At 47.9% G+C, this 22,435-nt stretch overlaps 1 protein-coding gene across 2 annotated transcripts in view; it reads left to right on the top strand.

Annotated features, from left to right (window-relative positions):
* HMGXB4 (HMG-box containing 4) overlaps positions 1-22,435 on the top strand; it is a 402,840-nt gene that overhangs the window by 331,541 nt on the left and 48,864 nt on the right. Inside the window, exons 6-7 of one of the 2 annotated variants that reach the window (XM_078684139.1) lie at positions 4,825-4,930; positions 7,602-7,762. In XM_078684139.1, coding sequence (XP_078540265.1) covers positions 4,825-4,930; positions 7,602-7,762 — 267 coding nt within the window. Of the gene's footprint in view, positions 1-4,824; positions 4,931-7,601; positions 7,772-22,435 lie in introns of both variants that reach the window. The other variant, XM_078684137.1, reaches the window with a different exon arrangement.

Raw genomic sequence — 22,435 nt, 5'->3', positions numbered from 1 at the left:
GGATGCGGACTTCGCCCACATGTTCTGGACCTGCACCAAGCTAGCGGGTTATTGGGAGGCGGTAGTGTCTTGCCTGAATGCTGTCACGGACCGGCAGATCGATATTGACATGGGCACATGCCTTCTGTTGTGGTTCCCTCACACCCCTCGCAACCGAGTTACCAGCAAATTTTGCGACCTGGGTTTAATACTGGCTAAGCGGGAGATCTCCATGCATTGGAAGTCAATTCAAGGCCCCAGCTACCTGCGCTGGAAGACCACACTAGAGCGCTGGGCGAAAGCGGAGAGTACATTGCGGCTGCGACAGGCTAGGAGTCTTGACAATGACAAAGCGCTGGAGGTGGCCAGGGCGTGGGAGGCCTTGGTGGTAGCGCTTCAATTGCCGGATGACGACCAGAGCGAGGATGAGGGGGGGACCCCGGGGTGAGGGCACCGAACTTGGGATTCTTCACACTCCCCAAGGTGCACACACTACTTACACTTACCGCTGGCTGATCTGGGGGTCGGGACTCTCCGTTGAGGGGGGCCTCTTAACCTCCATTGTGGTCCTTACTCAGGACGAGTGCTGATGACACATCATCGACTGGAAGAGAAGAGCATGACACACTGGCTACGGGGGGGGGGGAGATGTAGGAGGGGGGGGGTCAGTTGGGGACTGTTCATTATAAACGGTGTAGTGTTGGAGTTGTGCCGCTTTATCGCATCGTTAACCGATGCCTGACTTGCTTTATTCTGTATTGTATCTCTCCACCTGCTTGCCAATAAAAACCGTTTTTGCAAAAAAAAATAGAGTTGCGGGCGATACGTTTGGCACTTAAGGCCTCCCTTCCGTCAGTCGGTTCAGGTCCTAACGGAGAACACTACTGCGATGTAGTATGTCAACAAACAGGGAAGAGTGGGGTCGCATTGTCTCTGCAGAGAGGCTCTGCTTCTCTGGTTCTGGGTTCGGGACCATCAGATTTGTCTGATGGCAAATCATCTAGCCAGAGTTCTGAACGTACGTGTAGACAGTCTCAGTCGGCAGTTTTCAGCCGATCACGAGTGGAGGCTTCATTGGAGGTGGTTCGTCACATCTTCCGGACGTGGGGAACTCCTCGGGTGGACCTGTTTGCCACTCACGAGAACTCTCACTGCCCGTCATTCTGCAGTCTCCAGTATCCGATGCAGGGAGCGCTGGGGAACGCGTTTCAGTTGAGTTGGGGCTCACAACTCCTTTAAGCATGTCCTCCCATACCCTTGATTCCTCGGGTTTTGAGGAAGATTCGCCAAGACCGGGCCCAAGTCATATTGATCACCCGGATTGGCCAAGAAGGGTGTGGTACACAGATCTTCTCCACCTCTCCTCGTGCCCTCCGCTCCTTCTCCCTCTCAGGGCAGATCTCCTCTCGCAGTCGCAGGGGCAGGTTCTATACCCCCACCTCCAGAGCTTCCTCCTTCATGCCTGGAGATTGAATGGAGCAATCTGAATTCTTTCTCTCTCCCGCCAGACGTGGTGGATGTTAATCTTTCGGCCAGACGGCACTCCACCAAGTCTGTTTATTCCTATAGGTGGTCCAAATTTGTCTCATGGTGTGGAGAGAAGTCTATTGACCCCTTAAGGGCCCGTTTATCCAACATCCTTCAGTTTGCTCTTTCTTTAGCCCAGCAGGGCTTTGCAGTGGCCACTGGGAAGGGCTATTTATCGCCTTTGTCGGCATTCCTTTGTTTGCCGGATCAGCCATCCTTGTTTAAATCTCCTATTGTGTTACGTTTTATTAAGGGCCTTACCAACAAATTTCCGCCCACTCCATTTATTGTGCCTCAATGGGACTCAAATCTTGTCTTAACCTACTTGATGGGTTCTCCCTTTGAGGCATTGAACAAGTGTCCCTTGAGACTGTTGTCTTTTAAAACTGTCTTTCTAGTTGCTATTACCTCGGCAAGGAGGGTAAGTGAGCTTCAAGCTCGGAGTTCAAACCCCCCATTCTTGACCATTCATGATGAAAGAATGGTTCTTAGGAACAGAGCTGCTTTTCTGCCTAAGGTGGTGACTCCCTTCCCTCTGGGGCAGTCCATTACTCTTCCTTCTTTCTATTCTCCCCCTCACCCTTCCAAGGAGGAGGAGCGACTTCACCGTTTGGACCCAAAGAGGGTGGTGAGCTTCTACCTTGATAGAACTAAAGACTATCGTGTGGATGACCAGCTCTTCTTGGGTTTTGCTGGCTGCAAAAAAGGCAGAGCGGTGCACAAGCGCACACTTTCCAGCTGGATTGTCTTGTGCATCAAGATTTGTTACTCTTTGGCCGGTAAGGATCCTCCAGAGGGTTTAAGAGCTCATTCTACCAGCACAAAGTCTTCTACATCTGCCTTATCTAGTAGTGTTCCTGTTGAGGACATTAGTAGAGTGGCAACTTGGGCCTCCCTCCACACTTTCGCGAAGCATTACTGCTTAGATTCCGAAGTGAGGAGGGGTGGCCACTTTGCGCACTCTGTCCTATAGGATTTCTTGATATAGAGTGGGCACCTTCCTCTGGGAGTGGGGACTGCTGTGGGAATCTATTCACAAGGTGAGGAATCCACTGCAGATGTATCCATCAGAAGAACAAGTTACTTACCTTCGGTAACGCTTTTTCTGGTGGATACAGTATCTGCCTGTGGATTCCTCACTGACCCACCCGCCTCCCCGTTGTCCACTCTTCTATGCCTGCATAATGATTATTTTATGGTTATATCTTTTAATGGAAATGTTTATTTCTTCTTGCTTTTTGTATTGATTTCACACTGTGTGTGTTGATTTGAATACTGTGTACTGTGTATACTGTACCTATTTATGTCGGTCCGTCCGTGTGCCTCGGGGGCACGGGAAAAAGGGCGGAACTGACGTCATCACGCCGACGGGGCTCTCTTATGGATGCGCTGACGTCAGCAAGGTCGCGAGCGAAGCCGTGCCTCTGTGATGTCGTCCGCGTCCTCGTCGGCGTGGAGAGCTACAAAAGTTTCCGAATGTTGCTGGCGCAGGGGATATTCACAAGGTGAGGAATCCACAGGCAGATACTGTATCCACCAGAAAAAGCGTTACCGAAGGTAAGTAACTTGTTCTTTAGAGCAATGAAAACAAGTTCATTTGAAGCAAAGAACTGTTAACAAAAACCATGTCCAGCTATTGTAGATCTGGCAACTTAAACAAAACAGCAGCAAAAAACAAACAAGCAGTGGCATCGCCAATAGGTCTCGCTTTTTGGACCCTATAAGTATTTAGTTATGCAGCAAAATATCCTTGGTGCCACAACACCAACTGTTGCATGGCTAAACACTTATAAGGTCCCAAATGCGAGACCTATTGGCTATGCCAATGCTTGTTCTATTTAAATAGGTATATTGTCTATTCTATGATACTGTGTGGTATACACAGGAAAGAGGGTCTTACTTTCTCAGTTTGATGCATTGTCGTTTAGCGAGGTCTACTTACTCCTATCCAGTTCGCTTATTTCCCTTCTTTTGACCCTTCTTATATATACACACTTGTCTCAGTTCTCACCGTTCTCCTGTCTGCTTCTCCTAATTCTCACCTCTCTCCTGTCCACTTTTCCCAGTTCTTATCGCTATCCGATCCACCTCTTCCACCATGTATCTTATCCATCGCAGTTTTACCCCTGTTCCTATGGTTTTCCAGCAACATGCTTTACACCAGAGTTTATATCCATAAAGCCGGTTATCTCTGCTCATAAATCCCAGAGAGAGAGATGCACTGTCTCTCTCTCTCTCTCTCTCTCTCTCTCTCTCTCTCTCTCTCTCTCTCTCTATCATGCTCACAGCTATGTACTTCTTGCCAGACTTAAAAAGCCCTTGATAACTTTGGTGGCCACTAAGAGTTTAAACAAGGAGTTATATCAGCACCTTCTCTCTGGAGGTTACTAAAAGCATCACCACAGACTAATTGCAACAAAGGCAAAAATATTATTTTGTCAAAATATACAACTCGAAAACCTCTGCAAAAACTGAAGGATTGCACTAGGGAAAATATGCAGCAATTGCAAAAGAGGGTAATAAACTTTTGTCATGGTTGCCAGATGGCGGCATGCCATCTTGGACACCATATCTAGGTTAGCTTTTTAGGTCTGTGAACCATTGTGTTCTAGAACTATATTCCAAATTGTTTAGTTGTAGCTACAACTTCCAGAATGCCCTTAGTTGTTGAGTGAAATCTCAGAATTGGGCAGTGGTTACCCTGATAATGCAGTTATCTGGTAAACTTTCACCAATCTCTATTTTTTTAGTATTTTGCGCTGTTTCTTAAAGGGGAAGTTGTTTTGATAGACCGATGCAGCGCAGTTGCTCGTTTGCAACTCTTGCTTCTTTGCTTTGCATTTAAATACTTTAAAGGAAGAGTTGGCTTTCTAAATGGCAGAAATTTGCAATTTAAACAATTGGGATAGTCCTGCACAACTTAAGCGATTTCCAACACAATACAAACGTTAGCTGACTTAAATTACAACTTTATATTCCTAGTTTCCTGGCTTTCCAAACGTGTCCTTTCTGAGGTGATGGTCGTTTTCTGAAATATGTATTAAATTAGTGCATTTCTTGCAGTGTCCCCAATGAAGAAATTGGAGAATTAATTCTGGTTTGAAGCAGCTTACCAGGGCAGAGAAAAGTAGCAAAAATATTCTTTCGGGAATTAATGTGGAGAAATGTAGTTCTTCCAAAGCATTTCCCCAAATTTTCTCCCACTCCTCTTTGAAAGAGCCCACCTTTTGTTTATTTGGCCTTATCCTCTGTCCTCCTCCAGTTCCCCTCTCTCAGAGCTCCCTAGTTCTCATCTTTCCCACTCTCTTCCTTCCACAGGTCTGGAAGCAGAGGGCTCAGTACCTCCAGCACAAACAGAACAAGGCAGAGGCCACAACTGTAAAGCGCAAATTCAGTTCATCTGATGGCACACTAAAGGGCAGAGGTAAGGAGCTCGCAGGGCATGCAAAAACGGCAGGGTGAGGTTTCCACAAAGCAGGGTGAGGTTGGTTGCGCAGGGCACGCTGAGGAACATTCAGTGTTCAGTGAGGTTTGATGCACAGGGTAATGCATTCACTGGGCCGGGTGGGACATGACAGGGGCTGGGGGAGGGATGCTAAGGGTCAGGTGAGTCGTGCTCTGGGTCAGGTGAGTCGTGCTCTGGGTCAGGTGAGTCGTGCCCTGGGTTAGGTGAGTCGTGCTCTGGGTCAGGTGAGTTGTTCGTGAGTCGTGCTCTGGGTCAGGTGAGTCGTGCTCTGGGTCAGGTGAGTCGTGCTTTGGGGCAGGTGAGTCGTGCTCTGAGTCAGGTGAGTCATGCTCTGGGTCAGGTGAGTCGTGCTCTGGGTCAGGTGAGTCGTGCTCTGGGTCAGGTGAGTCGTGCTCTGGGTCAGGTGAGTCGTGCTCTGGGTCAGATGAGTCGTGCTCAGGGTCAGATGAGTTGTGCGTGAGTCGTGCTCTGGGTCAGGTGAGTGGTGCTCTGGGTCAGGTGAGTGGTGCTCTGGGTCAGGTGAGTGGTGCTCTGCGTCAGGTGACTCGTGCTCTGGGTCAGGTGAGTCGTGCTCTGGGTCAGATGAGTCGTGCCCTGGGTTAGGTGAGTTGTGCTCAGGGTCAGGTGAGTTGTGCGTGAGTCGTGCTCTGAGTCAGGTGAGTCGTGCTCTGAGTCAGGTGAGTCGTGCTCTGGGTCAGGTGAGTCGTGCTCTGGGTCAGGTGAGTCGTGCTCTGGGTCAGGTGAGTCGTGCTCTGGGTCAGGTGAGTCGTGCTCTGGGTCAGGTGAGTCGTGCTCTGGGTCAGGTGAGTCGTGCTCTGGGTCAGGTGAGTCGTGCTCTGGGTCAGGTGAGTCGTGCTCTGGGTCAGGTGAGTCGTGCTCTGGGTCAGGTGAGTCGTGCTCTGGGTCAGGTGAGTCGTGCTCTGGGTCAGGTGAGTCGTGCTCTGGGTCAGGTGAGTCGTGCTCTGGGTCAGGTGAGTCGTGCTCTGGGTCAGGTGAGTCGTGCTCTGGGTCAGATGAGTCGTGCTCTGGGTCAGATGAGTCGTGCTCTGGGTCAGGTGAGTCGTGCTCTGGGTCAGGTGAGTCGTGCTCTGGGTCAGGTGAGTCGTGCTCTGGGTCAGGTGAGTCGTGCTCTGGGCTCTGGATTAGGTGAGCCATAATGAAGTTGGGTGATGTTTGTCAATGACCCACATTGTCACAATTGGTGACAATCACATCAGGTGAAACACGTGTAAATGCCTGAATGTTTTTGTCATCTACGTCTGCCAGCTAAGGTGTTCATTGAGAAAATGGTAAGAAAATATTATTGAATGACCGTCTTCTTAAAAATGATGTTCGGTACACGCTTTGATTGCTTAACTGTTTTTCACTTTTGAGACAATCCTGTTTGAGCTACCAAGCAGAGGACTTTCTGTTAGACGTTGGGGCCAAACCCCTTCTGGTTTATATAAACCCAACTCTCTTTTTAGGTTGGGAAAACTCTAGTTACATTCATCACAGGAGAGAGAGAGAGAGAGGAAGAGAGAGAATGGATGAATTAATGAATTAATGAATATATCTGTATAGTTGTTTGGTACGGAATTGAATTATAAATCTGGATTCAAGGCGTCTCAGTTTTATTGTTCTATCCCCGCCCCTCTCATTGGTGGGTACTGATTCAATGCCCCAGTACTTCATGCCAGGTGTTTCCCTGATGTGTGTTCATATGTTTTGTCATTGCATAGTTATTGTTTTTTATTGCTCGAATATGTTCTAAGATCCTCCTCTTTAATTGGCAGATGGAGCTGCCAATATATTTAGACCACAATTACATTCCAACATGTAAACTATATCTTGATTTTTTTCATCGATGAGGAAAGTTCTTCCCTTAAAGTCCACAATTTCCTTAGTATTCTTTGCAATTCAACACGGTTTACATTTCTCACACTTGCAGAAAACATTGATCGGGCCCGTGATGTAGTAAAATAGCTATGTACCAATTTATCATTCAATGATGGCTCTCTTCTCTAGGTTATGTTAGGTCCATTTCCCAGGTTGCATCCAATGTCTGGGCCTTTCATAAGGACATTCCAATATTTATTCATAATCTTGATGATTTCATGATTCTCTTTACTGTAAGTTAGGATCAAGCGATTTCTGAGTTGTGATTGTCCTGTGTATCACTGATTCTCTCCTTCCTGTCTAATAGGGTCTGCTCCTAAATACATTAACCATATCTAATAGGCATGGAGAGAGTAAAATAGAAGCTTGCTTGCCCTGCTAAAGGAGAGTTGATGCCTTGTTGCACAAGCACAGATTATCTGGGCAATGCACAGGTTATTTGTGCTTGAATCATCATGAATAAAGGGACTCTGAACTGCTCTTCATTCAAGACATACTCTGTGTGTGCTTGATATGAATACTGACTATTGGTAGAGCCTTTGCAAGAACTAAACCGATACACACACACCCTCGACCGCACTTCACCACATACCTTTCCTAAAGGAGGCCAAGTGAGGAAATAAACATTTCTCAGACTGTTGACGACTGTGTCATCCAAAAGGCACCATCTGCCTAGCATAGGTTTTGTGACACTGTTTCACCCTTTACAAATTATCCACGTCTCTCTCTCTTTCATTTTCTCTATCTCCAGGTTCTTCCACATCGCCTCACAAGAAGTCACCCTCCAGCTTACTGGCACTCTCCTCTTCTCCTGTGAAAGTCACGGAGACGCAGCCCATTGACTTGGCTGCTCATCTACAGCTCCTCGGGGAGTCCATGAGCCTGATTGGGCACAGGCTGCTGGAAACCGAGGTGGGTGAGGTACGGTTTAAGGTGGGCAAGGTTATGGCTTAAATGGGTGATCTAGTGTTTGAGAGGGGGGGCAGACATTTGAAAGTGGGGTAGAGGCAGATTATCAGTTAGTTGGTCAGGAGGTGGACCAGCACATAAGTCTACCTGATGAGAGACTTTTTACTCAATATTTTTTGAGTTTACTGAGTATTAATTAAGTTACATTTTCATCAAGAATACATTGGACAGCTGTTATGACATGCAGGGAAGAGCCTGATAATTCATGTTTTTAAGATACTAGAGATTCATGCTTTTTAGGGCTTGCGCCCTGCGTTGCACTGTGCAGCACTGCTTGCGCAGTGCGAGTCCTTTAGTAGGTGAAAAAGGAGGTTTGGAATCTGCCCTAGGAATCGCACACGCTCGTGCGTGTGCTTTTCGTTTTGTGAGCAGCTATTAGCCTTTGCGTGCGTCTTTTAATGAAAGAATGCACGCAATAGGCCACAGGCGGCGCATTGCTCCGCCCATGGCCTATTGGTGTCTATTACGCGATTGGTGCGCGTAATAGACACCAGTAGGCCATGTGGTCACGTGTGTCGCTGTGGCGCGCAAGCGCACACTACTCACTGGCGTGTTAGCAGCAGAGGCGCTGCAACAGACACTGGCTGCTTGATTTCCATTAATAGGAAGCATTTGGGCATAAGGTCAGCTTTGTTGGTCAACGCAGGGATTGTCTGTGTTGTGGCTGTTCCTGGTGATTTCGATTGTCACGCGGGGGGTGAGTGCCCCCTCGAGGGGTAAAGCCCTACTTGAGTATTGTGCGTCACTGGTTCTAACAAATGGTATTCTTAACCTACAACATCCATACTTCCTGGATAGTCACACTGCTTCATTGCTCGATGGCAGAGGTTTCCAGAGATGAGTGTGATTCACGGGCACTGATGTGCTCTTGAACACTTTAGGGGTTGTGCTGGCCACGAGTCCAGCTGACTTGCTTTACCATTCCTGTGAATTAAGGGTGTTGAGCACGGTTCCTGCGGTGTCTATTTCCGTCTGATCACTAGGCGGTGAACTCTCAACCCCTAATCAGGCAGACGTGAGCTACGCCCTGTTGCCTTCCGGTGCATATGGATGCTGTGCTTCACGAGTGGCAGTAGGTCAGCAGCATAGTGGTTATAAGATGGAAGGCACTAATCATGGGCACTGCGTGTGCAGTTTATTCTACTGTCCGAGTCCTAGGTGTCCGGGCAAAGCACACACTGATCGTTCTTCGGTGTCTGGGACTGTATGTTGTGTACTTTCTGCGAGTTCTGGGTGTCCCTGTGCAGGACGTAAAGATTGCACTGGTGTTTCAGTTCTGGGTACTCGGATGCAACCTATGCAGGTTCTTCTTCGGGTCTGGATTTCAGGTTACAGATTGTACAGGTCATCTGTGTTTTGTGGACTACCTGGCTCTCTAGTTTTGTTTTGCTGTGTTATATAGCGCAAACTCGTCCCAAAGGTATCCGAGCGCTTGTTTTTTAAAAGGCACGTGCCTTACCCCAAAGCCCTTTCCCTGGAGTTTTACTTTGTTTTAGTTTGATTTTAGTTGTCTGTTTTTGTATAGTACCATACATGCTAGTGAGTGGAGCTTCTGAGTGCTTACGATAGATATGTATTTTGAATGTGTGTGGCTCGAACCACACCAACCCATGGTAGTTCTGGTATCTAGGTTCCGTAGAGTGCGAAGGCCAAAGAAGGAAAACGTTTTGAATTTCCAATATCTCTTCTTCTTTTGGACGCAATGAGAAAATCGTGATTTTCATGGCTTCTCACCCTCTGCAACTCAACAATATATTTTTGCTGGTCTCCATCTTTAATCAGAAAGCTAGCATGTACCGTGTTGCTATTGCCCAATTTAATACACAGATGAATACACTAAGTAGTCTGTTTAGATTGAATCTGTCATTTAAAAAAATGCTTATATATTGCATAAGATGGCTTGTACTTTTGGAGTTGTTCTCATACCATTGAACAGTGTAGAGTGGTGATATGCTCATCTGGGAATGCTGCGTCCCTCTGGAGAAAGGTAATCACAGTGTTGCGAGGAATGGGACCAAAGTTACCTCACTGAAAAGGAACGTCAAATATTCCCGCTATTTTGAAAATCGGCCCTTGCCAATATTCAGTGTTTATTATTCTAGTCAAAAAATGTATTTAGCAAACTCACCAAACACTGGCCTAAAGTCCTTAACTAGCAGGCTAAAAGGTTTTTCCTTTGCTACTTTAAATTACGGTTTGTGTAACTGTTTTACTTCCTGAATATGGTCCGTCTACTAGCCTGTGTTTTTTTTTTTCGATGCAATCCAGCACCCACGTAAATCCCGCACCCACATAAGTGGCATGGTTCATCATGGTGTCTTTTCCTCACCTAGGCCAGTGGACAAAAGTATGGCTTATCCAGAGTCCTTGTCACAGAGATAGGTTTTATGGCTGTCGAGTGTGGCTATTCATTTTACCTTGGAAGGCCTATACGTTTTTTTTTAATTCACTGTCTTCCTAAGCAAGGTTCTGATTTAGGCACAGGGGAGTAAGGGATTTGCCCAAAATGACAGGATGTGGAGGTGACGCCAGGACTCGGACTCTAGTTCCAAAGTCGGCAGTTCTGGCAATAACAGCACACGCTCTAAAGTAACAAGCATTTGCAATGCTATAGGTCTAGCATTATTAAAGTTTAAGCTATTGATGTTGCATTCTTATTACCAATGGCAATAGCTCAAACTTTAATAATGCGAGACCTATTGCATTGCAAATGCTTGTTTTGGAAGGCATGAAAAGAGTATGTCCACCAGATAGACATTCGCCCAGCATCGAATTTGAGCCATTTTAAAAAGTGCAAGGCCTGTCACAAACTGATGTCTGTGACGGACCCGCACCTCGTGTGCCTTTGGTGTCTGGAGCCCGACCACAACCCAAAGTCGTGTTCCAACTGCCGGGCCATGAATCCTAAGTTTTTGCGGGAGCGGTCCCAAAAGCTTTTGGAGGCCCGGCAATCGGCTTCGCGTCGCTCCTGGTCTCGCTCGAGGGGAAGGTCCTGAGACCGCTCGCGGAGCCATCACACCTCGTCCAAGAAGAAGGCAAAGAAGCACCGGCGCTCCTCGTCGGTTAGCTGATGTGACTTGGGATCCGGAGCGTCGTCGCTCTAAGGCTTCGTCTTCGGTTCCTCCTTCTGGGATGACTCTGCGCCTCTCTCTGTTTTCGGGAGCTGGGCGTCCCCTGCCCAACTTCGTGCTTTTTACAAAGCCCTCCATAGTATCTTGAGGCAGCCCTACTCTGCCGGGTGCCCTCGGGCACGGCAAAGCGGACCGGGGGTCCTGGCCTTCGATACCCCCCACGGAGATGGACCCGTAGCCAGACCGATGTCAGTCTATGTCGAATCTGATGGCGGAGGGTACTTTTGTTCCCCTGTTGAGCCCTGATGTTCCCTATCGCCGAGAAGGTGGTGATGAGGATTGGGAGGGGTCGCTGGACCCTTTGGCTGACCAGCTGGAAGAGCCGGACTAGAGAGAGGACTTGGGTGAAGCCAGTGGCCTGGACACTTCCCCAGACCTTAGCATGCTTTCTCCCTCAGAAGAGGGAGCTGTGGTGGTGCGAAGAACAGCGGAGGCCTTGGGCCTGGAGCTCCCTTCATTGCGTTCAGGACTAATCTCCTGACAGAGGTGCTTCAGCCTGCGGCAACCTCCTCGAAACCCCTTCTGCCCTTCAACGAACCACTCTTGTCCTTCTGGGCACCTGGTCCAAGCCCAGCACTGGGGCTCCTGTGGAAAGGACGATTGCCCCATGCCCGGCTCCGGTCGACCCAGTTTTCCTCACTCAACATCCTTCCCCCGAGAGCTTGGTGGTCCAAGCCTCTTCTTCCAAGGGCGCATTCCCTTCTGCTCCCCCAGACTGGGAATCCAAGAAGCTGGTTCATCTTGGAAAGCTCATGTTCTCTTCCTCCAGCTTGGTACTGCGGTCCATGAATACCGCGTGCCTCTTGGGCCGATACAGACATACTATCTCGGATACGGTCGCGCAAGTGCTGCCTGAGTGCCTGGAGGATGCCTTGGCCTTGGCCCTTCTCTGGCAGGCAGTGGCGGGTGGGAGAGACGCAACACAATTCACGGTAAGATGTGGACTGGATACCACCGACTCACGGGCAGAATGATTGCCACATTGTTAGCCGTTAGGCGCTACACCTGGTTGAGGACGTCTAGCTTTTAGGGGGATGTCCAGTCTATTTGCTGGACATGCCCTTCCATGGCTGTTGCTTTTTTGGCGATAAAGCAGACTCGCCACTCGAGGGCTAGAAGGATTCCCGGGCTCCCTGCCCCTTCGGGAGGATCTTCTGTCGCAGCAACAGGGGACGTTCCTCCACCCGAACCTGTCCAGCCTCCACCTCCTTGCGTGGAGATTGAGCGGCAACAGTTGACAGCTTTTGGCCTTCCGCCCGAAGTTGGTAACCTCATCTTGGCAGCCTGGTGTCCCTCCACGAAAAGGGTATACGCCTGCCGATGGAATAAGTGTGTGGCATGGTGTGGATCCCCTTTCTGCCCCTCTTTCTGGGGTTCTTTTGTTCATTCTTTCTTTGGCCCAGCAGGGTTCTGCTCTTGGCACTCTAAAAGGCTATCTTGCAGCTATTTCTGCTTTCCTTCAGCTACTAGATCAGCCCTCTTTATTCAAGTCCCCTATTGTGAATAGATTCTTTAAAGGCATTATTCATCTCTTTCCCCCATCTCCTTTCATAATGCCCCAGTGGGACTTGAACCTCGGTTTAACTTATCTTATGTGTGCTCCCTTCAAGCTTCTTCACAACTGTCCTCTCAGGCTTCTTACCCTGAAAACTGCTTTTCTTGTTGCCATCACCTCTGCTCGCAGGGTGAGTGAGCTTCAGGCTCTTTCTTCTTAGCCCCCTTTCTTCTCTGTGCATCCGGAGAAAGTGGTGCTTAGAACGAGACCCTCATTCTTCCTAAAGTGGTTACATCTTTTCACATTGGACAGATGATCTCTTTGCCCACCTTTTTCCCGCCGCCGCACATTTCCAAGGAGGAGGAGAGACTCTACCGTCTGGACCCTAAACGTGCTCTGTCCTTCTACCTTGACTGCACCAGAGATTTCCAGGTGGATGATCAACTCTTTGTTGGCTTTGTGGGTGCCAAGAAAGGTCGGGCTGTCCAAAACCTTACCATATCCCGACGGGTTTTCCTTTTTATTAAAATAGGTTACGTTTTAGCGAAGAAGGAACCTCCAGTGGGGCTGCGTGCTCAATTCATTAGGTCTACGGCAGCAACTACTGCATTGGCACGTGGAGTCCCACTCCTTGGCATCTGCCAGGCGGCAAAGTGGGCATCTATGCACACGTTCACCAGATATTACTGCCTGGACAGCCATGTCCGGAGGGATGGCTATTTTGCCCATTCTGTCCTCCAGAACTTTCAGGTGTGATCTTGGTTCGGTGACCCTCCACTGGGGTTGGTATTGCTGAGGTATCCATCCCGCACCCACATAAGTGGCATGGTTCATCATGGTGTCATTTCCTCACCTAGGCCAGTGGACAAAAGTATGGCTTATCCAGAGTCCTTGTCACAGAGATAGGTTTTATGGCTGTCGAGTGTGGCTATTCATTTTACCTTGGAAGGCCTATACGTTTTTTTTAATTCACTGTCTTCCTAAGCAAGGTTCTGATTTAGGCACAGGGGAGTAAGGGATTTGCCCAAAATCACAGGATGTGGAGGTGACGCCAGGACTCGGACTCTAGTTCCAAAGTCGGCAGTTCTGGCAATAACAGCACACGCTCTAAAGTAACAAGCATTTGCAATGCTATAGGTCTAGCATTATTAAAGTTTAAGCTATTGATGTTGCATTCTTATTACCAATGGCAATAGCTCAAACTTTAATAATGCGAGACCTATTGCATTGCAAATGCTTGTTTTGGAAGGCATGAAAAGAGTATGTCCACCAGATAGACATTCGCCCAGCATCGAATTTGAGCCATTTTAAATATATCACTGCTAGCTTTTAAATCAATGGCTGAAGTTACCCTAACATCTGTTGTTAAAAACTGCTTTTTGGTAGCATGACTTCCTTCCTTATGGACAGTGAAATTAGGTTGCCTTATACAACTGATATATTTACATATGCATAAAAATATGGTTGTGATGGGGCCACATCCAAAAATTCCCTCAACCTAGTTCTGCTTTTCCATTAATCATAATATCAGTAGCAGACTTTCTTTCAAAAAGTAAGCTCTGTGGCTGAATGGGCTTTACACAATGTTAGAAAGGCAATATTGTATAACATGGATGCAACAGAATCCGTCAGACAGACATGTTTTTATATTGTATGTCTCACATTTAATAGGGAATTCTTGGACTGTTAGATCAGTTGGAGAGACAGTACATGTATTAGGAAATACACTATGAACCACGCCAGGGACACATTCTACAAAGGAAATGGGTACTTTGTCTACCTTGGCAATGCATTGATACCCGACATTGGCAGTGCAGCCACATTATGTACATAAAAACATACCTATACTGCATAGTTATTTAATCCAGGTAGAAAGCAGCAGTGGGACAGACCACGTTAAGACATTTGTTTGTGACTACTCATTGTTCACAGACTCTTTCATAGAGGAAATCTGGTTCTGTAATTGATGTATTGCATCGGAATGTAGAACAGGTTCATGTTGCCAAAGTAACTAGTTACTTTCCTGTAAAGATTGTTTTGCAATTTAAGCTTATTCTAGATTCACATGGAACAATCCTGTCCTCACTTTGGAAAGGAATAATGCAAATCATGTTAGTAATTAGGATAATATAACACACAGTTCAGAATTACCACATATCATAAGAGGTCAAATAACCTAAAGAGGGTGATAACATACTGGAGCATTGTAGGCTTACAGTCCACTTCATGAATCATACGGCTTCTCCTATAGTTGATGCCCAAAGTAATACTTTATTTATGAGGAACATCACTTAACTGAACGTCTAGATGGTGGAAGAATGTGCAACTTGTAAATTTAGAGAAGCCTCAAGCCACAAAACTGTTACAGGTAAGTAACACGTTTTCGGCTTGTTTTGGAACTTTTACAAACAAAATAGTGGTGGCTATTTTTCTCTTCAGTGATATAATTAAGATTATCAAAGCCTCCAGTTGACATTCCTCTTCACCAGTGAGTTGGTGCCTCTCAATTACTTATTTATTTTTATTTTTTGAGTTTTATATATCGCTGGCTCGACCCAAAGGTAACAGAGCGCTTTACATGTTTAGAGAATAAACTTACACAAGTACATGGCGAGAGGTAAAAAGGCATCACATTAAGTCATATACAGAAAATAGGAGCACAGAAAATTAAAGTAGACACAGTGAGAGCATAGTTAATATAAATCTGTAAAGTAATTGGGAACTGGGGAAGAGGATAGAGTTTGAGTTGGCAAGGAATAGATTCCAACTGAAATATCCAAGAGAGTTGGGTCTTTGGGAGGCGTAAGTAATTGCATGATCTGAAAGGAACAGTTAGTTATAGATTCCTTACCTTAGAATTACCCCCAAGCGTCAGACTAGATCCAAAGATTTTTTTCCGTGGTCGCCGGAATGACGTTGCTGTGCCTACTTAGACGCCGCCCCTTCGCACTGACGTCAGTTCTTTCTTTGTTCTTGCCAGCCTAGCGCAGATCCAGAGAGGGCTACCCCTTTAGTCACTTTTTGTCTAAGCTTTTTCTGACATTTTGTCGACTCCTTTTCAAGTCTTTGGCTCCTGGTGTGTGAGGGATGTCCAATTATCGGATCGGCTTCAAAAAGTGCAAGGCCTGTCACAAACTGATGTCTGTGACGGACCCGCACCTCGTGTGCCTTTGGTGTCTGGAGCCCGACCACAACCCAAAGTCGTGTTCCAACTGCCGGGCCATGAATCCTAAGTTTTTGCGGGAGCGGTCCCAAAAGCTTTTGGAGGCCCGGCAATCGGCTTCGCGTCGCTCCTGGTCTCGCTCGAGGGGAAGGTCCTGAGACCGCTCGCGGAGCCATCACACCTCGTCCAAGAAGAAGGCAAAGAAGCACCGGCGCTCCTCGTCGGTTAGCTGATGTGACTTGGGATCCGGAGCGTCGTCGCTCTAAGGCTTCGTCTTCGGTTCCTCCTTCTGGGATGACTCTGCGCCTCTCTCTGTTTTCGGGAGCTGGGCGTCCCCTGCCCAACTTCGTGCTTTTTACAAAGCCCTCCATAGTATCTTGAGGCAGCCCTACTCTGCCGGGTGCCCTCGGGCACGGCAAAGCGGACCGGGGGTCCTGGCCTTCGATACCCCCCACGGAGATGGACCCGTAGCCAGACCGATGTCAGTCTATGTCGAATCTGATGGCGGAGGGTACTTTTGTTCCCCTGTTGAGCCCTGATGTTCCCTATCGCCGAGAAGGTGGTGATGAGGATTGGGAGGGGTCGCTGGACCCTTTGGCTGACCAGCTGGAAGAGCCGGACTAGAGAGAGGACTTGGGTGAAGCCAGTGGCCTGGACACTTCCCCAGACCTTGGCATGCTTTCTCCCTCAGATGAGGGAGCTGTGGTGGGGCGAAGAACAGCGGAGGCCTTGGGCCTGGAGCTCCCTTCATTGCGTTCAGGACTAATCTCCTGACAGAGGTGCTTCAGCCTGCGGCAACCTCCTCGAAACCCCTTCTGCCCTTCAACGAACCACTCTTGTCCTTCTGGGCACCTGGTCCAAGCCCAGCACTGGGGCTCCTGTGGAAAGGACGATTGCCCCATGCCCGGCTCCGGTCGACCCAGTTTTCCTCACTCAACATCCTTCCCCCGAGAGCTTGGTGGTCCAAGCCTCTTCTTCCAAGGGCGCATTCCCTTCTGCTCCCCCAGACTGGGAATCCAAGAAGCTGGTTCATCTTGGAAAGCGCATGTTCTCTTCCTCCAGCTTGGTACTGCGGTCCATGAATACCGCGTGCCTCTTGGGCCGATACAGACATACTATCTCGGATACGGTCGCGCAAGTGCTGCCTGAGTGCCTGGAGGATGCCTTGGCCTTGGCCCTTCTCTGGCAGGCAGTGGCGGGTGGGAGAGACGCAACAAAATTCACGGTAAGATGTGGACTGGATACCACCGACTCACGGGCAGAATGATTGCCACATTGTTAGCCGTTAGGCGCTACACCTGGTTGAGGACGTCTAGCTTTTAGGGGGATGTCCAGTCTATTTGCTGGACATGCCCTTCCATGGCTGTTGCTTTTTTGGCGATAAAGCAGACTCGCCACTCGAGGGCTAGAAGGATTCCCGGGCTCCCTGCCCCTTCGGGAGGATCTTCTGTCGCAGCAACAGGGGACGTTCCTCCACCCGAACCTGTCCAGCCTCCACCTCCTTGCGTGGAGATTGAGCGGCAACAGTTGACAGCTTTTGACCTTCCGCCCGAAGTTGGTAACCTCATCTTGGCAGCCTGGCGTCCCTCCACGAAAAGGGTATACGCCTGCCGATGGAATAAGTGTGTGGCATGGTGTGGATCCCCTTTCTGCCCCTCTTTCTGGGGTTCTTTTGTTCATTCTTTCTTTGGCCCAGCAGGGTTCTGCTCTTGGCACTCTAAAAGGCTATCTTGCAGCTATTTCTGCTTTCCTTCAGCTACTAGATCAGCCCTCTTTATTCAAGTCCCCTATTGTGAATAGATTCTTTAAAGGCATTATTCATCTCTTTCCCCCATCTCCTTTCATAATGCCCCAGTGGGACTTGAACCTCGGTTTAACTTATCTTATGTGTGCTCCCTTCAAGCTTCTTCACAACTGTCCTCTCAGGCTTCTTACCCTGAAAACTGCTTTTCTTGTTGCCATCACCTCTGCTCGCAGGGTGAGTGAGCTTCAGGCTCTTTCTTCTTAGCCCCCTTTCTTCTCTGTGCATCCGGAGAAAGTGGTGCTTAGAACGAGACCCTCATTCTTCCTAAAGTGGTTACATCTTTTCACATAGGACAGATGATCACTTTGCCCACCTTTTTCCCGCCTCCGCACATTTCCAAGGAGGAGGAGAGACTCTACCGTCTGGACCCTAAACGTGCTCTGTCCTTCTACCTTGACTGCACCAGAGATTTCCAGGTGGATGATCAACTCTTTGTTGGCTTTGTGGGTGCCAAGAAAGGTCGGGCTGTCCAAAACCTTACCATATCCCGACGGGTTTTCCTTTTTATTAAAATAGGTTACGTTTTAGCGAAGAAGGAACCTCCAGTGGGGCTGCGTGCTCAATTCATTAGGTCTACGGCAGCAACTACTGCATTGGCACGTGGAGTCCCACTCCTTGGCATCTGCCAGGCGGCAAAGTGGGCATCTATGCACACGTTCACCAGATATTACTGCCTGGACAGCCATGTCCGGAGGGATGGCTATTTTGCCCATTCTGTCCTCCAGAACTTTCAGGTGTGATCTTGGTTCGGTGACCCTCCACTGGGGTTGGTATTGCTGAGGTATCCATTCTAAGGTTAGGAATCTATAACTAATTGTCTTTTTCAGATGATCAAGTTACTTACCTTTGGTAACAATGTAGCTGTAAGAGACATAGGTTAGTTGTAGATTCCTTACTGCCTCACCCATCCTCTCCGCTCCGCAAACTGACTTCTAGGGTTAGGGACTCCCTTACTTTTCCATAGTTGTGGCGCATCAGTGGTCAATGTCTTTCATGGCTCTGCGCTTCTGGCATGGAAAGTTGTCAGAACTGACGTCAGCGATCAGGGGCGGCGGCTAAGTAGGCACCGCAACGTCATGCCGGTGACCACGATGCCGATGACGGATATGGAGTCGACCGTCGCCACCTACCGACGCACAGGGGTACTGCTAAGAAAAAAAATCTCTGGATCCAGTCTGACGCATGGGGGTGATTCTAGGGGCAGGAATCTATAACTAACCAACAAAGGTAAGTAACTTGTTCACCTAGCTGAAGTATTTGTTGAGTAATAGAGATTTGAGGTCTCGTTTGAAGCAGGAGAAGGAAGGGCTGCAGCGTAGGTCCTTAGGGAGTGAGTTCCAGGTTTTGTGGGCATTTCCAGAGAAGGAGAGTGTTTGTTATGATTTTCCTTTTAGGTTAGGGGGTATGAGATGGAGCGAGTTGGAGCTTGTCAGAGCCTGGCATTTCCCTGTATTATAGTCAAATTTCCCTCCTCGCCTTTCACTTTCCCTCACCAGTGAATTCCTCAGAGGTATGTATTTATGTATTATGGCATTTTGTAGAGCACTGATTGGCCGAAGTGTCCATGCTGCCCACGATCCTATGAACATTGTCTTTATTGGTTAGAGAATGAATTTCAATCTTTGACATCTCCTGGATGACTTAAGCACTGTAACCTTTTAGTTTATATCTTTTTCAAGTGACCCAGACTCAACAGTTTAAAGGACTTTGTCCATCAAGCCAGTGTTGTGGTATTTCATTGTGACCCATTAACTAAGTGTTGTGGCAAGCTAAAGAGTTTGTAGTTTACAAGCAATATCTCGATTAACGTCTTTGTCGGGACATTTGCAGCATTCTAAATTTGCAGAAAGAAGAATGTTTATTGCAACTGGAAAACCCTTAGCCGGGAGTACTTTCTTCATTCTCCTCTGATTTAATTGACAAAATAATACTGAAGCACTTTTTGCCTTCACTTGCACCTCCAAGGTCAAAGTTATGCCCATTGTCCCCATTAGGAGTTAGTTCTACAGACATGTGATTTTGGACAGTAGCTTTCACAGCCAGAGTTTCTTGATTCGTCACGTTCCAGAGAGATCTTATAGTTAGTTCTAATCCTTCTGTAAAGATTACATCAGCATATTTTTGTAGGTTGACTCCTGTGCCAACTAGAGAGACTTGTAAAGAGCACAAATGAAGTGATTTTACGTGTGTGCTATTATCATTCTTTTTCTAAGAGAGACTTCTAGCTGCCGATTCCTCATTTTTTAAATATTCCGCCAAGCATCAGACTGTATCCGGAAAAGATTTTGCAGTACCTATACGTGCCGGAATGTAGCGCTGGTGACTTTGCGTCAACATTGTTTCATGCCAATCCTGACGTGCATGCTTACATAGGCTTCACCGATTCGAGCTGACATCAGTTCCTTTCTTTCCACACCAACATACATGGATCCAGAGTTACCACCCATCAATCCTGATACCACATATAACTGAAAATAATTTTATTAGACAAATTCTGGCCCTGCCAAAAAATACACCCCTAGTACCACAAAGAATGGATTTGGATATCCTCCCAATCGCGGATTTAATGTCCTCACGTCCGTTGCTATATTGGCGACTGCTGTGGAGTACTCCCGAGTTGGGTCACTATAGGGAGGAACTAACAGCCAGATTCATGAAGCAATATTGCGATCGCAATAGCTGCGAATTAGCTATTGCGATCGCAATTAACAGAAAAGCAATTCATGATGTGAAAAACACAGAAATTGCGAATTCGCAGAAATAAAATAGCTAAATCGCAAAATAAATCGCAGAATCTAGGAGGAACCCCTATAGCGATTCGGAAATAGCGAGAATCCATGGATTCTGCGATTTGTTTTGCGATCTCGCAAAATAATCGCTAACGCAATTTATGACAACTCGCAATTAGCGAAAAAGCTGAAAATCGCTATTTGCGACGCGCAATTTAAGGAGAACCAAAAGTGGAGAGGTGTGGCTCACTGGTTAGAGGCGGCAGACCCGTAAGCAGAGAACGGCCCGGGACCAAAGTTCAATTCCCGATGCGGCAGGGTCGTGGACCAGGGTCAAAACGGACTCGATAATTCCTGCCTCGGTGCCTACTCTAACCAGGGAACACACTCGGCAACTCTGGGCATTAAGCTTGCCTCATCTCTACAACGGCCCCCCACAGACGCCGGGGATGCCTGGTTTCACCTTGGAGATACCCAGAAAGGGACCATCTCACAGGGAAAACCAGGACGGGTTCCCCAGCGGTCTTCAGCGCCAGGATACTCCATGGAGTCGCAGTGCGCTTTACAAGTACACCCACATATACATTTACATTTACATTTAGGTGGTAACCATTAAGGAAAATTAAAATTTTTACAAATAAAAACCAAATGAGCCACAGGTGCAGTCCTGAACGAACACACTTAAGGAAACACTGTAGGAGCATGAGGACTCTCACAATGCCACGACTCTACATGGTGGTCAGGCGGTGAAGGCTCCAGGCTGCAGCACGGAACAGACGCAGGATCCAGGAGCGAATATTCCGCCTGCGGGTCACCCTTCTGGGCCAAACTGCCGGGCAAATTTACTCTAAGTACCGCCTGAATGGGGCAATGATCATCAAGCTGATCCGGGACCTAGACCCCCTGATGCAGCACCCAACAAGGAGGACCAATGCCGTGCCCACCCATGTCCAGGTCTTGTGCAGCCTGCACCTACTGGCCTCCGGAAGCTTCCAGGGGGTAGTCGCTGTTGCAGGGGGGATATCCCAGAGCACCATGTCCCGCTGCCTAAGGAGTTTCCTGGAGGCAATGCTGACCCGGCTACACCACTACATCTCATTCCCGACCACCCAACAGGACTTGAATGAGACCAAGCTACATTTCTACAACGTTGCGCAATTCCCACATGTAATCGGATGCATTGACTGTACTCACATCCACATCTGCCCGCCAGCACCAACGGAATACATGTACCGCAACCGCAAGTCCTACCACTCCCTCAATATCCAGATGGTGTGCAACGCTAAGACTTACATCACGGACATAGTGGCACAATACCCGGGGAGCACACATGACTCGGCACAGCGGCATTCACACACGACTGGCCAGGGGAGACTTTGGCGAAGGACACCTACTAGGTAAGTACACATGCCCCCAAATAGTACACTGTGATCATGTAGCTGCGCAGAACAGGCACTCGCCCTGTGCTCCTTTCATTCAGGTGACAGCGCCTATGGTCTCCGTGAGTACCTCCACACCCCTTACCTCAACCCTGCAACACCACAGCAACGGCGTTACAATGCTGCACACATCCGCACTAGGAATTGCATTTAGAGGACATTTGGGCTTTTGAAGAGCCGCTTCCGCATACTGCACAAGACTGGTGGGGCCCTCAAATACGAGCCTGAGGTCTGCTGCCGCATCGTGGCCGTGTGTGCAATACTCCACAACATTGCTACCAAGCGCAGGATACCTGTTGAGATATCTGGCAGTGAGTCGGAAGGGGACAACCGGCCACCTGCACATGCGCGTCATGCACGCGGGGAAAATCCAGCTGAAGGACACAGATGCCGCAACCAAATCACAAATAACTGTTTCTAGTGCACCCACTCTCCTCACCCAACACTTCACTCATGCATGACAATTGAAACAAGCATTTGCAATGCAATAGGTCTCGCATTAGGATAAGTTTGAGCTTTTAGTATTGTAAATGGCATTGGCTATTTTTTTTTTGCAGTAGTTACGTTTTGTTTTTATAACGCTGGATGTGGTTTCCTGCTGTTAATGTCTATTGTGATAGCAACTGGGTAAAATAATTAGCCATTGATCTCACGGTGGCCTACCATCAGGTATCTCTGCATCCATACAGTAGAAAGTTTACAATGTTTATTTCACTGTTTGGGTGTTTTAGATTTAAAAGAGTCCTCTTTGGATTAGTGTTAGCGGGCACAATGTTCCAAAGATTAATGCTTGTGATATTCAAAGGGTTTGGGGACCTGCTTATCTTTCAAGATGACCTTTTGATGATGGGTAGA

This window comes from Lissotriton helveticus, chromosome 1_1 (genome assembly GCF_964261635.1).
Source record: "Lissotriton helveticus chromosome 1_1, aLisHel1.1, whole genome shotgun sequence".
Classification (NCBI taxonomy): Eukaryota; Metazoa; Chordata; class Amphibia; order Caudata; family Salamandridae; genus Lissotriton; species Lissotriton helveticus.
Note: the sequence above shows the minus strand (reverse complement) of the source record. Positions and strands in the feature narration are given on the sequence as shown.